General features: G+C 51.8%; 1 protein-coding gene and 1 long non-coding RNA gene across 2 annotated transcripts in view; both read right to left on the bottom strand.

The window, feature by feature from the left end:
- Positions 1-1,161: 1,161 nt before the first annotated feature.
- Positions 1,162-1,896, bottom strand: LOC128840560 (uncharacterized). Its single transcript, XR_008445668.1, has 2 exons — positions 1,723-1,896; positions 1,162-1,469 (listed from the first exon to the last, which is right to left on the bottom strand). It is a non-coding gene; the product is annotated as an uncharacterized LOC128840560 (long non-coding RNA).
- An 11,921-nt stretch (positions 1,897-13,817) lies between these two features.
- The window catches only part of NAA40 (N-alpha-acetyltransferase 40, NatD catalytic subunit), a 30,310-nt gene continuing 29,232 nt past the window's right edge, over positions 13,818-14,895 (bottom strand). The window contains exon 10 of the mRNA XM_054034340.1: positions 13,818-14,529. Within this exon, the coding sequence (XP_053890315.1) occupies positions 14,519-14,529 (11 nt within the window). The 3' untranslated portion in view covers positions 13,818-14,518. The remainder of the gene's footprint in view (positions 14,530-14,895) is intronic.

Raw genomic sequence — 14,895 nt, forward strand, 5'->3', positions numbered from 1 at the left:
CAGCTTCTGGAGTGGAGCTGCTGTTCAGTACAGAAGTTAAGGTCTCTGAGTGCAACTGAAATGGCACAAGGGAGAGGAATTTTGCCCTCAGGTTAATTCTCTGCTGCTGGGGGAAAGTTGCAAAATAGGCCAGTAGTATAGGCTGGGAGGTCCCATACAATTCCAACCTACCCCAGCATGGGACAACTTAAAAGGAAAGGGCAGCCCACTGTACTCAGCCCCAGCCTATTGGAAAGAGGGGTGCACACACAACACCCATCCTCTGGCAAGCTGGGAAGCCAGCCCCTTAACCAGAAAAGCAGCCCATTAAGAATGAAGTAGTCTCAAGGGGGATCCTTCCTCCATACCCTTCTCCCTGCTTGAGGCTGCAGGCACTTGATCCCCCACCTCTGGCCCTTTTCATCTGATCCCCCCAGCCAGGGTCAAAAAGCCTCAGACTTTCCTGAGTGGATTCTCCACTAGAGGTGGGATGGGGGTCAGCTTGAGGCTAAAAAAGGCTTCCATCTGCCATAGTTCTCAGCCTGCTAGAGGGAAAGTTAAGAGCTATAGAGCAACTCCTGAGCTAGCCCAATGTTTTAAAATGCTGACCCAGAAGGGGTGGAATTATCACCACTGCAAATACAGGGAAACAGGGTACAGAGGGGACATGACTATTCACAGAGCAGCACTAGCCAAGCTGGCCATGGAACCCAAGAGTCCTGCAAACCCACAGCTCACCCAGCAGCTGCTGGTGCTACTCTGAATTCTGCTGCAGACCCCAGCAATCAGAAGGAGCCTATGATTTGTCTGAGGGCTGCATTTCTGGCAAACCCCCTCCTTCCTCCAGAGGGAGTTGGTACTATGAGATTAAGGCACCAGCAGCCCCCAGCGATCAGTTGAACCCACAGGAGACTGGACAGACCCAAGGACAAAAGATCAAAGGGTCTGTACAAGTTAAGGCCAATGCACAGATGGAGAGGGGTTGACAATCCAAGTGTATCTTGGGGCTACTGTCCCCTGGCCCATTTACACCTAGATGTAGAGGCCTGGGAAGCCATGGACCAGAGGGTACAATCCTACCCTCCCCAAGAAGGGGTCAAAGTAGATGGAACCATTTGATCTGGTGCAGGGCCTATCCCCCCAGGGTCAATGGCTAGGAAAGAAGAGGCAGCAATCCAAAGCTAAGTGTCTATAACAGGGTTTATTGTAACAGATTTTAGTCACCCCACCATGGCAGCAACACCGCTGCTCCACATGGGGCCATGGAATAAGTTAGCAGCCCCAGGGGCCAAGTGAGGAATGTAGGGGTGGCGGCGAGCCCCGCCAGGGAGTCCAGCCGGGCGGCCTGCGAGCCGCAGGGTCCGGTCAGCCAGCGCGGATCAGACCCTGCCCGCTCAGTCGCGCTTCTTGTAGCTCTCCAGGTTGGCCAGGATCCAGCCCGACGGCACCATGAAGGTCAGGAAGAAGGCTCCCAGGCCGATGACGGTCTCCTGCGAAGGGGAGAAGAAGGCAGAGCTCAGGTGACAGGACACAGCAGCTGGGCCAGTAGGGCCCTATCCCCGACCCCCAGGCGGGCTCCGCTGCTCCCCCCAGGGCTGGCGCTCGGCCGGGCTCTCCAGGGAGAGGCGAGCCCAGGCCGCGGCCTCCGCGCTGCAGAGCGGGGCCAGCCCCGAGCCCGGCTCCCTCCTGCCGCGCCAGCAGCGCCCCGAGCCCCTGGGAAGGGCGGCCCCGGACCCCCCTCACCAGCGGCCCCACGCGGCTCTCCGGCGGGTACGAGTGCAGGGCGCGAGCGGGCGGCGCGAGGCGGGGGCGGAGCAGCGCGCGGAGCACCGGGAACACGGACATAGCGGCAGCGGGTCCTTCCCAGGCAAGATGGCGGCCGGGTCGGAAGTGACGGCTGAAAAAGGGCTGGCTATAAAGGACGGGGACCGGAAGTGGCCTGGGTTGGCTCGATCAGTTTGTGGGGGTGACGTCACTTCAGGTGGCGGGGTCATGCGGGGAATAGCCCCGCCCAACAAATTGGTCCAAATCCCTCCAATGGCGTCGGATCCCTGAGTTCACGCCATGGTTGAGGTTCCTTCCCCGTCAATCCAGCGCTAGGGCTATCCCCCCACTGTATACCCCCCGAACCAATATGGGGTTCAGGGCATTCCCATACATGGTACAACTCCCCCAGCCAGGGTCCCAGCACCCCCTGCGCTACATGGATCTTCCCCAGTCCTATGTGGGGACCAAGGTGCCCCCCAACCACAGGGACACCCCCCCATGTCAGCCAGGGGGCCATGGCACCCCCCACATGGACCCCCATCCCACTGGCTAACAGCAGGGCCAGGGATATTCCCCACACCCAACATAGTGCAGAAGCACAAAGCCCCATCACAGCACTGGGGGCCTCACACTGAACATGGGGCCCAGGATGCCCCGTCTCACTGCATAGCATCCCCATCACAGCATTGGGGGACCCCTATGCCCAATGTTGCCCCCTGGCAGAGCCATAACAAGGGATTTTTGCGGCCGAGGCAAGGAACAGGGGCGGCACGTCCGGCTCTTTGTTGGCAATTTGGCGGCGGGTCCTTCCCTCCGAGAGGGACCCGCCGCCGAATTGCCGCCGAAGAGCCGGATGTGCCGCCCCCTCCCTTGCAAATGACCGGCGGCAATTCGGCAGCGGGTCCCTCGGTCCCTCTCGGAGGGAAGGACTTGCTGACAAATTGCCGCTAAATTGCCGCTGAAGGAAAGACTTTCTGTGCCCCTCACCTTCTGCGCCCGAGGCAAGTGCCTCACTCGCCTCGCCCCTGGGGCAGCCCACCACCACACAACACCCCTCTCAGTCAGGGCCAGATTAACCTTTTGTGGGCCCCCATGGAGGCAATGGAGCATTGTGCGGGGAGGTCAATCCCCAGAGCGAGGGGCCATCCAGAGCAATGGGGTATGGCATGGCATGGCATGGCGAGGCGGCCCTGCTCCACCCAATGTGAGGGCACTATTTACAAACCGGCAGTCGCCAGATGCACAGTGGCTTGCCCCGGCCCTGTGCTGCCGGCATATGCCCCTTCCCTTCGGGGGTTGGCATATGCCACACCACACAGCCCCCCCGCCCAACACCCCCAACTCCTTATGACCAGAATCCCCCCAGACCCACTATGCCCAGCGCCTCCCCAGATCCACCCACAAATGCAGAGCGCCTTGCACAACACCACCCCTGCCCTCAGCCCCACCACAACTGCCCAGCATCCCCCACAAAAGCCCCACTCCCTAGTGCCCCAACACACACAGATCCTCCCCGCCTCTTCACAGCCCAGCACCCCCCCATACTCCCCACAGACCCGCTCCCCCAAGCCCTGCCTCCAGGCCGCACTCACCGGCCCTGCCTGGGAGGCGACTGTGTTTTCCGGGCTGAGCCAACAGCGCAGCCAGGGCTGGTTCCAGGGCCGGGAATCGCTCCGGCCCCTCAGGAGTGGCGCAATCAGCCAAGCCAGGACCTGCCCCCGGCCAGGGTCTCTGGAGCTCAGCCAAGTCTTCCACACTGTTCCCCTCACACACACACACACCTGGCTGAGACTGAGAAGTGGGTGGGGCCAGGGGGCAGAGAGGAGTCCTCAGCCAGCTGGCGGGAAGGCTGAAAGGAGCAAGTGGTGGGCAGGGGGAGCCAGTGGGGTCTCAGGGTGCAGTGCAAGCAGAGCTGGCTAGGGCCCCTTCTGAGCATGGGCCCAGCTCCATGGAGCCATTGTAAACCCGGCACTGCTCTCAGTACTGTGGGGTTCTCCACATCCAGTATGAGTCCCTGAGACATCGCCCACTGCATGGTGCCCCCATCCTATCCCCACAGGGACCGTGGGGCTTCCTACTCTGCACGCTACCCCCTCACTCCAAACTGGGGTGGTGCCGCACGCACGCCCACACTCTGTTCTCACGGTGCTCCTGAATATGTGCCCAATGCTCCATCATACCCAGGGGCATGGGGCAGTTCCCCACGTGGCATAATGCCTTCTATATGTTGGCATAGGGCTCAGACCCCACAGCAGTCAGTTTCAGTGCATCCTCACACTGCCCAGTGCTAGGATCATGCTGTTACAGCAGACAAGTCAGCTCCCCCACATTACCTCATGAAGATCCTGACCGAATGTGGCTACTCCTTCACCTCCTCAGGTGGGGACTCCTGGTGGACATGAAAGCGGCTGGGTGGACGAGAGAGACATACAGTACTTGAGACCGGGACGGCCTTCTGGGTCTGGGGAGGTGTGGCGGGGGGGCATTGGAGCTGCTGCGAGCAGGCAGGGTGCAATACCGCTTACTGCCACTGGGTGGGGTTCTGGTCCTTGCAGCACATGGGTTGCAGTGAGCAGAGAGTTCAGATTTCAGGGAAGCTATGGGGCAGCCCCAGAGCGGGAGAACATGGAAGTGGGGGAGAACTGCAGGAGTGGAGCCAGCACATACTTCCTGCTGCCTCCATTCCTGCAGCCCTAGCATACGGTTTGGGCCCCCACCAATGCTCTAGACTAACCCAGAGCGCAGCCCCCAGGGTTGGATTCTGGTCATGGGCACCTGGAGATATCAGAATTCAAGGCCTCTTCCAACACTTCTTAGGATACACTCCCATCCAAACCCCATCTTCCTGACACTCTGCTGAGTCCTCACCTTCCTCCCAAGCTGAGATGGGAGCCCATGGGGCAGATAGTTGGCCAGCCACTATCAGCTCTGATTGCACCATTGCTAAGTGTCCAGGATCCCTGCTGCATCCTTCACCCTGCTCCCTGACTGACCACGCCCTGAGCCCTGGCTCTGCAACCAAGCGGGAGATTGTGTGGGACATCAAGGAGAACCTGCATTACATGGCTTTGGACTTTGAGAATTAAAGGGACCCGGCCACCTCCTCCTCCTCTCTGAAGAAGAGCTACAGGCTGCCCGATGGCCAAGTCAGCATTAATGGGGACGAGTGCTTCTGCTACCTCTTCCAGTTCTCCTTCAGTAGTCAGGGGGCTGGGGTGGGCCACAGCTGGATGCAAAGGGTGGTTGGAGACACAGCTGTGGGCAGGGGTGAGCATTGTGCAACGCAAAGCCAGGTAGACCTACCATAAATGGACCAAGTTTTCTGAGTTGGCCCGTCCCTCCTGGGGGACTAGCTTCTCTGCTCCCAATTGCCAGGCTGGTGCTGCACAAAGCAACCTTCCTCTGTGTATCTCAAAGTGTTTTAACCAGTTCATGAAGGAGTCCTGGCTCCAACTCTCTGCTCTAACCACTAGACCTCACTGCACTCCAGACCTGGGGGGTAGAACCCAGGAGATTTAGCTCCCAGCCCCTCCTGCTCTAACCCACTAGGCCACACTCCCCTCTCAGAGCTAGGATAGAACCCAGGAGTCCTGAGGGATCAGGTAAAGAGGCACTAAGTTGAAGGGCATTTTCTGGCCAGGAGTCTGATCAAAGCCATACACCGTCCCCTTTCTGCTCTCACACCCATCCCTGCCTGCCCCCTGGTGGGGAAAATTCAGTATCTATGAGTGGGGATGGCTCTTCCTCAGCAGTGGAAGGGTCAAAGCCTTCTAAGATGCAGCCAGTAAAGACCTCTTGGTAAGGAAACAAGACTATGACCCCTTTCATACACTATGGAAAGCCAGGGATCTCATCCTTAAGGAGCTTAAATGGGGCAGAAGGTACCTGTGATCTTCTATGGCCAAGGAGGTGCTGCTCCATGAGAGCCATAAATATCAGGAAGCAGAAAGGATTTCAGCTAATGGTGCTGTGTCTTCTCCAAGTGGAGAGGCATTGGGTTGTGAGCCCTGGAGGCAGAACAGGTGCAAGCTCTCAGTCCTTCTATAAACAGGCTCCAATGGACTGTCCATCACTTGGGAGATTTTATCTCCAGATTGTGTCTGGGAGGTAGGACTCCCTGGGTTCTAGCCCCGGCTCTGTGTCGGATCCCCAGACACAATTTACTCCAAGTAGGAGTTATGGGCTTAAAATAGAGGAGCAACTGGGTGAAGTTCTCCAACCTGTGAGCTGCAGGAGGTCAGACTACATGACCACACTGGTTCCTTCTGGCCATGAACATCTATGACCCCTACCCTGCCAGAGACAATATCTAACGGGTGAGACAGGAATGGAGTCACCCTATTTAGTCCTTGGCTTCTAGGCACCTATTGTATCATATGCAGGGCTTTGGGGCAACTAGCATGGGCTGGCTTGAAAAGGCTCCATGCCCAAATATTGCCCCACTGGGGCACAGAGACATTGATTTTCAGAAGGGACTATTCGGAGCATCTAGTCTGCTCTCCTGCATGACATAGACCAGAGATCCTCACCCAGTGATTCCTGCCTTCAGGCCGCGGCCCATTATTTATTTGTAATTTAATAGGCCTGTACAGCAGCTAGCACAACAGGGCCCTGGGTCATGACTGGGGCTCCTAGGCGCTACCACAATACACACAATAAAAATAAAGTATCGTGGCAATGCTAGTGCTGGCTGGGAACTGGGATTTTCATCCCACGGGAAATTCAGACATCTTGGAAAAAATGTAATTCCAAATTGGACTGAAAAGCTGAAATTTTGAAATTTCCTGTGAAACAAAAATTAAAAAAAAGTAATTGATTTAGTTTTGACATTGATATATTAAAATGTTAAACATTACTTTTAATATATATTATATAATAACACATGTATAACTATAGTATATTATCACTACAAAGCATTAAGATATGGAGTGGAGACTCCAGGAGCTCAGTCTGTTCAGTTTAAAGAGATGGTTGATGGGTGAATTGATCCTAGTGTGAAGTAGCTTGGGGGAAGAGAAATTTGAATACAGAGGGCTCTTCAGTTTACCAGACAATGGTCTGTCAGTATCCAATGGCTGGAAGTTGAGACTAGACAAATTAATGGGAAATGAGGTGTATATTTTTGACTGTGAGTGTAATTAACCACTGGAACAACTTATCAAGGATCAGGGTGGATTCTCCATCACTGGCAATTTTTACATCAAGATGGGATGTTTTTCTAAAAGAACTGCTCTAGTTCTACAAGGAATTATTTCAGGGCCATCTTCTGGCCTGGTTTAGACAGATTAGACCAGATAATCACAGTGGTCCCTTCTGGCCTTAAACATCTATGAATCTTAAGTCAACATGAAATGTACAAACCATTTCATTGTGACAATGTCATTTAGATTAATTTAGTTTCAAATTTGATTTTGATATTCATTGTAATGTATTATATACTATATATTAAAATTAATAATATAAAATCAAAGTCAAAACTAAATGAACCCAAACAATAGTCATAATGAAACTCTTCCAACTTTTTCCGTTAACAAATTATGTTTGAAATAGATATGTTTAGATTTTGAGAAAAAAAAATGTTTAACAGAAAACTGTTCTATCAAACTTTTTTTACCTGCTCTAGGTAGGGTTTAGGGTCCCCACCCTTCAATCAGGACCTCTGAGTTAGACACTATACAAACATGTGCTTCCTAAAGATTGCCCCACAGTGCTTTCTCCCCCTTTCCTCTCAGGCAGGGAGTCAGCTGGCATCCATGAAACCACCTACAACTCCATCATGAAATGCGACACTTACATCCACGAGGACCTAAATGCCAACATCTTGCCCAAGGGCAGCACTATGTACTCGGACATTATCAAGTGCATGCAGAAATAAATCATGGCCCTAGTGCCTAGCCCCATGAAGATCAAGATAAAGGAGGTCGTAGGACTCAGGGACTTTAATGGTGAGATAGACCCACATTGGAGGATGATTATGCAGAAATTTATAGATCTTAAGGTCAAAAGGAATAATCTAATCTGACCTAATGCATAACACTAGGGTTACCAGGTGTCCGGTTTTTGACCAGAACATTCAGTCGAAAAGGGATCCTGGCGGCTCTGGTCAGCACCACTGACTGGGCCACTGACCGTCCGGTTGGCAGTGCTGCGCAGCGGGGCTGGCAGGCTCCCTGCTAGCCTCCGTGCCATGCGGCTACTGGGAAGTAGCTGGCATATCCCCCCTCTGGCTCCTATGCATAGGGGCAACCAGGGGGCTCTGCACGCTGCCCCCGCCCCAAGCACTACCCCCACAGCTCCCATTGGCCGGAAACCGTGGCCAATGGGAGCTGTGGGGGTGGCGTCTGAAAACAGCGCTTAGGGTGTGTGCTGAGCTGCCTGGCTGCATATCTGCGTAGGGGCCGGAGGTGGGGCATACCGCTGCTTCCGGGAGCTGCTTGAGATAAGCGCCACCCACAGCCTGTACCCCTGACCCTTTTCCAGGCCCTAACCCCCTGCCCTCCAAACCCCTCGGTCCCAGCCCGGAGCCCCCTCTTGTACCCCAAACTCTTCATCACCATCTCATCCCAGAGCCCGCACTCCCAGCCAGAGCCCTCACTCTCCCCCGCATCCCAACCCCTTTCCCCAGCCCTGATCCCCCTCCTGCCCTCCAAACCCCTTGGTCCCATCCCGGAACACCCTCCTACACCCCAAACTCCTCATCCCCAGCCCCAACCCAGTGTCTGCACCCCCAGCCAGAACCCTCACACCCAGAGCCCCCACCCACACTCCAAACCCCTCATTCCCAGCCCTCCTTCACCCCAAATCCCTCATTCCAAGTCCCACATCCAAGCCTGCACCCCCAGCCAGAGCCCTCACACATCCCCTAGGCTCAGCTCTGATCCCCCTCCAGCCCTCCAAACTCCTTGGTCCCAGCCTGGAGCACCCTTCCACACTCCTCTTCCCCAGCCCCACCCGTGTCTGCACTTCCAGCCTGAGTACTTCCACACACACCCCAATCCCCTGCCCCAGCCCAGAGTCCCTTCCCACACTCCAAACCCCTCAGCCCCTGCCCCCTCCTGCACCCCAAATCCCTCATCCCCGGCCCCACCACTCACCCCCTCTCACATCCCAACCCACTGCCTCAGCCTGGAGCCCCCTCCTGCACCCTGAATTCCTCATTTCTGGCCCCACCCCAGAGCCTGCACCCTGAGCTGGAACCCTCACCTGCTCCCACACCCATGCCCCTTGAGCCAGCCAGGTGAAAATGAGCAAGTGAGGGTGGAGAGAGCGAGCGACAGAGGGAGGGGGGATGGAGTGAGTGGGGGCGGGCCCTTGAAGAAGGGATGGGGCCTGGGCGGAGTCTTGGAGGGGCAGGGCAAGGGTGTTTGGTTTTGTACTAGTAGAAAGTTGGCAACCCTACATAACAAAGGCCAGAGAATTTCACCCTCTTACCCCTGTACTGAGCCTAATCATTTCAGCTTGACTGAAACATCGTCCAGGAAGGCATCCAGCCATGTTTTCTACAGAGTATATCAACAGAAAGAGCTACTTTTCTATGGTTATGCAAGTGTTGGTAGATCACCGGGGCACTTCACTGATATCAACGTGGGCTGATCAGGGAAAGTGCATGCTGCTCACATCTTCAAGAACACAGAATTGTTCAGAAACCTGCAGGCAGGGAAATTCTTTCCTGACCAGCGTATTACCACTGGTGCTGTTGAAAAGCCAATAGTGACTCTGGGGGACCAGTCAGCCTCTCTCTTGCTCCCTTGGCTCTTTAAGTTGTAACACTGAATCTTTCCTTGGAGCTGTCAAGGTGGCCAAGGACAGGCTCAGCAGGGGCAGAATGACAGTTGCATGTGCTGTCATAAGATTACAGGGATGCTGGTGGCGTTTACTCACTAGACTAGATCTCAGTGAGAACAATATCCCAATGGCTACTGCTGCCTGATGCATCCTGCATAATATTTGTGAGACAAAGGGGGAAGAGTTGCCTCTGGAGTGGAGGGCAAAGTTGGAATGTCTATCTTCTGAATTTGAACAGCCAGCCATAGGGGACTTTAGAAGAGCTCAACGTGGAGCTATGTGGCTGAAGGAGGCTTTGAAAGGGGGCTTTAACTGTCTGCCACAATAATGTGCTGTGCTGAACTGTGCTGTCCCTGGGCCTGAAGTTTTTGGGGGTTGTGAGGAATTGCGTAGTGCTTGGTGTACAATGATAAATATCACCCTGTCTTTTAAAGAACCTATGAATTATGCAATGCTTCCTGTACATTTATCATTCTTACAATGTGTTTTGCACTGAACTTATGGTCCTGTTCAATTAAAATTAATGTGTGCTTTGAGGAGCACTAGGCATTCTGTTGTATATGTTATGAAATAAATAAAGATGAAATTATTTCCAAAAAATAAAAATGGATTGTGTAACACACACAGTGCAAAGGATAATGTGCAATTACAAACCAATACAGTGCAAACTTATAAAATAAATTAACAGAACAGAATGTCACAATTAGAATGCTAGAAAACGTGTGTGTCCATTTCAGTCCATCTCTACCAAATATACACCAACCATGGCTCTCACAGGTCAGTGTATGTGAAGCTGTAGTTCTTCTTACTGTCCCCCAGTGCAGAGTGGGAAGAGCAGGGATACAGCCCAGGATGCCACATGGAATGTTGGGAGGCATAGGGAGCTGTTACCAGGGAGTTCTCCAGGAACTGCAAAGGAGGGCATGTCCATGATTGTTGGTCCTATAGGTCAGCTAAAATCTGCAGCCTTTGTGTTTGCTGCCTGAGAAGCTCCATTAATTCCTGGTGCAACTCCATTTCGCTCTCCTTTTCCTGTTCAGACTCCTGGGCCTGTCTTCTGTCCACTCTTTCCTTCTCCAGGCTGTCTGCTACATTCACCCACCAGGCCCTCTGTTCATTGTCCGATGCAGCACTGGATTGGAGGATCTCACTGAACATATCCTCCCTAGTTTGCTTCTTTCTTCGCCTCCTCCTCAGGGTGAGGTATTTCACAGGTGTGGAGGGGGCACCCCCCAAGGCCACAACAGCAAAAGCTCTAGATACGACAGATGTTTCATTGGATTTACAGTCACAACGGAAAGCGAAAGATAATTTTCAGAACTCCCTTCCCTTACTCCCATACAAGTTTTAAATCAGACACTCTTATTGACACTTCAACTTTGGAGTGGCTCTGAGGAGGGAATTGTTTGATTGCATAAAACAAAAAACATTTGGCCTCTATTTCCACAAGTACAGAGCAATGGCACTGCAGACTGGCACTGTTTTCCACCGGTGGTGGTGATTTTAGCGGATATCTCACTCCTGAGGGTGACAAAGGCACAGAAAGCAGAGCTGCTGCTGGCATCCCGAAGTTGCCCGGGCCCATATGCCACTAGCCTGTTGACTGCAATGGTGCCTGCCGAAGTCATCGTGGACTTGTGTGCGAAACTGTCCTACCACAGAGGAAGAAATATGTCAGCCATCCCTAGAAACCCTCAGGAGAGGATTGCAGAGTACATCCATGAAAGTTTTAATGAGATCTCTCAGGAGGACACCCCTATGAACAAATGGCTCCACATGACTCTTCCTCCCACTTAAATCTAGAGGGGAATGAAAAGCAGACAACCACTCTATCTCTGTTGTATCATTACATCTTCTAGTATGAGCAAAATAATGAAAAGCAAATACCTGTGTCCTGCTAGCTTAGGGTTGGGCCAGCTGCCATCTTCACATTTAAACTTTTTAAGGCAGAATGAATGCACACACTTACCTGAAGTTCCTTCTCTTGGATCAGGCTCATCTGTGTTCAGATGGTGGGACTGGCTTGACTGCACTGGAGTCTTGAAAAGGCCCTGGCTTGCGGGATAGCTAGACTCCCACCCCGCCACACGTCCCTTCTCCTCAATGTTCATGACAGGGGTCTCTGTCTCCAGATTCACTGAGCTATCCATGGTGGTCTGTGGGGTGCTGGTGGGGGTCTCTGCTAAGTATGGCATGAAGCTCTTTGTAAAAACAGGTCAGCGGCTTGGCACCAGATCAACTGTTGGCCTCCTGGCCTTTGTGGTATGACTGGTGCAGGTCGTTCACTTGAACACAGCACTACTGCTGACCCCTACGTACCCTTTTGCCTGAATCCTCTGTGCAATCTTCTCAAAGATGTCCATGTTTCTATGTCTGATTCATAGCTGTTTATACACAGCCTCTTCTCCCCACAGGCCCAGGAGATCCAATATCTCCTGTCTACTCCAGGCAGGAATGCTTCTAGTGTGTAACCGGCACCATCAATCAGGTAGTTGAACACAACAGGGAGAGCTCCTAGATGTGCTCGCCAAGCTGGGCAATCAGGAAAAGACATTTAAAAAATACACAGAGGTTTTAATGTGGTGGTGGGGGGGGGGAGCTTCTGGTTTCTGTGACCCTTAGACAGTGGAGTTCACAACTGTGACCAAAGCAGTCATTGTTGGGCACACATAGGCCATGCAGTGTCTACACTCGCACTGTATAGACCACAGTACATCGCCCATGGCTCAACATCTCGTGGGGAGATGGTGTTACTGCATTGCAGCAATGTGGTGCTTACGTTGATGGGAAATAAAGTTGAGTGTAGACTCATGCATAAATAGGTTGATGCAAGGTGACTTACATCAGCCTCACTTTGTAGTGCAGATCAGGCCTAGCAGATAAAAACAGGAGATCCAGTGACTGGAAGTTGAAGTTAGACAAATTTAACAGTGAAATAGGACGTGATTTCCCAACAGTAAAGGTGATTAAATACTAGAAGAGCTCACCAGGGAGGTGATGGACTCCATCACTTGGAGTCTTTCAAAGGGGATTAAATCTCTTTCAAAAATGCCATGCTTTAATCTAGCTTTTGGGGAAAAAATCTACAGCCTCTGTGTACAGTTCAGACTAGATTATCCGAACAGTGCTTTCTGGCCCTAGAGTGCATGAATCTATACAGAAATTGCAAGCTCTCCAAGGGCTGCCATCTCCTTTGCACAGAACCTAGCAAAATAGGGCTCGGCCATCTGGCTGTTACCACTAACAACTTATCTTCCTGTCTCTGCCCTGTTCAGTGTAAATAGGCCAAAAGGATGGTGGCTCCATCCTGGTGTCCCTCTCTACTTTCTAGCAGATGTGGATCAGCAAACAAGAGTATGATCAGGCAGGGCCGTCCATTGTCCACAGGAAGTGCTTCTAAACTGCATCTTCCTGTCACAGCCATCAATTTCACCTTGGTGGGTGCTCATGTATCTTGGCCTATGCTCTCTCCATGACATTGTGCAGCTGGAGCCACCGGCCATGCAAAGAAAATCAAAATCTAAGCAAACTTTCACTCCCACAGAGGGCGAGTGGAGATCAACACACAAGTGTTTAAATGCCTCAAAGTTCCCACCGCACTTTCCCTAGTGCAACGTGTGCCTGGGGTGTGTCCGATTCCATCAGCACCGCATCCCAGAGCTCCCACCAGGTCTCCTTCCTTCACCTCAACTTAGTGGTTGTCTTAATGGAACTTTTTTTATTCATTAGATTTCCCCCCATAAAATGGTTTACAGAAGGACACTTTCCTATCCTCACATCGCATATGCTCATGGCTGCATTCTTTCTCCTGCCTCAATGCAGAGTTCAGTTCTATTCTGGGCAAGGCCTCCTTCCCTGTGTGCCTTGTGAGCTCAAAGGCGGCAGCTAGATTTACCTTAGAGGCAAGGTTGCATGGCTGCTAGAAAACAGAAGACCCTTTTGAGGCAGCAGTGCCCAAAAGACTGCAATTCAGGATGCCTGGCTTCCTTTCTATAAACCTGCCATGTCCCTTTCCCTCTCCACGCCTCAGTTTCTCCTCCTGCCCTTTGTCTATTGAAATGGTGAGCTCTTTAGGGAAAAGAATTGACCTGTTCACAGATTGTTTGTATTATAATAGAGTCTATTCTGTGTCTATACAGAGACATAAAACAGGGCATGTCATGCAAATAGTGACTGGTGAACAGGGCAAATGTGACATATAAGTTGGTGGCAGGGGGTGGGCGGGTCTATTTCCTGACTGTACCCAGGGTCTACAAAGGGGTTAAAAAATACTCTGAGAAATATAAAACAGAGGAAATTACTTATTTTGTGTGTCAAGTATAATAACCAGCAAACAAGCAGCTTTGCTTATGACTCATGCAATTTAGCTCCCATTCAACTGCCTAGGAAAGCAGGGACTTTCTATTAAACTAATCCTCATCCCACTAGAAAGGGGAAGGACTCCACTGCTGTGCCTCAGATGTTTGCAAAGAGCACTCGTAAATGTACCCATAATTAGAAGTTAGGTGCCCCTGTAACAATGAAGGTTATTAACCATTGGAACAAACTCCCAAGGGAAAGTGGTAGATTCTTCTTCTCTTGCCATCTTCAGATCAAGACTGGATGCCTTGCTGGAAAACAGGCTTTAATCATAGGTGAGTTATTGGGCTTATTACAAGGGTAACTGGGTGAAATTCTGTTGTCTGCGCTATACAGGAGCTCAGACTACATGATCTAATGGGCCCTTTTGGCCTTACCAAATTTTAGCTTCAACATAGCTGAGAGAAAGGTAAAAAATTGCCTTTGTAAAGGTAGGCAAAAAGTCCCTCCAGTCTACAACTACTTTGGTCTAATACTAATTCCCATCACCCTCCTTAGACCCCACTAAGCAAAGGGGTAAGAGTCTCCTTTCAATATACTTTGTGCATCCTACACCACTTTCTGTCCAGTCCGTTTCACTCGCTGCCACAGTATAATCAGTCAGTTTCATCTTTTTGTGGCTGGTCTTTCACACAGAAACTGGGGAGGGAAAAAAAAAGCTGTTTTAGGAAAATATGAAATGAAACCTGAAACTACTCTGGAATTAAAAACTCACTACTGTGACCCTCTGAAGAAAAATTATTATGTGATTTGGGCTGACATCACTTAGTAAAAATGTGGTAGAACAGAATCCAGGAATCCTGGGTCCCAGCCCCACTTTGCTCCAACCACTATACCCCATTCCCCACCCACAGCCAGGTATAGAACCCAGGTGTCCTGACCCCCACACATTGGCTCTAAGCACTAGACCCCATTCTTCTCCCAGAGAGGGGAACAGAAAGTACATCCTGCCCACCACATTTAACTGTTCAAAACCACACCATCTCCTAATGGTAGTGATGGAAC

Source organism: Malaclemys terrapin, chromosome 7 (assembly GCF_027887155.1).
Source record: "Malaclemys terrapin pileata isolate rMalTer1 chromosome 7, rMalTer1.hap1, whole genome shotgun sequence".
In the NCBI taxonomy this organism is placed as follows: domain Eukaryota; kingdom Metazoa; phylum Chordata; order Testudines; family Emydidae; genus Malaclemys; species Malaclemys terrapin.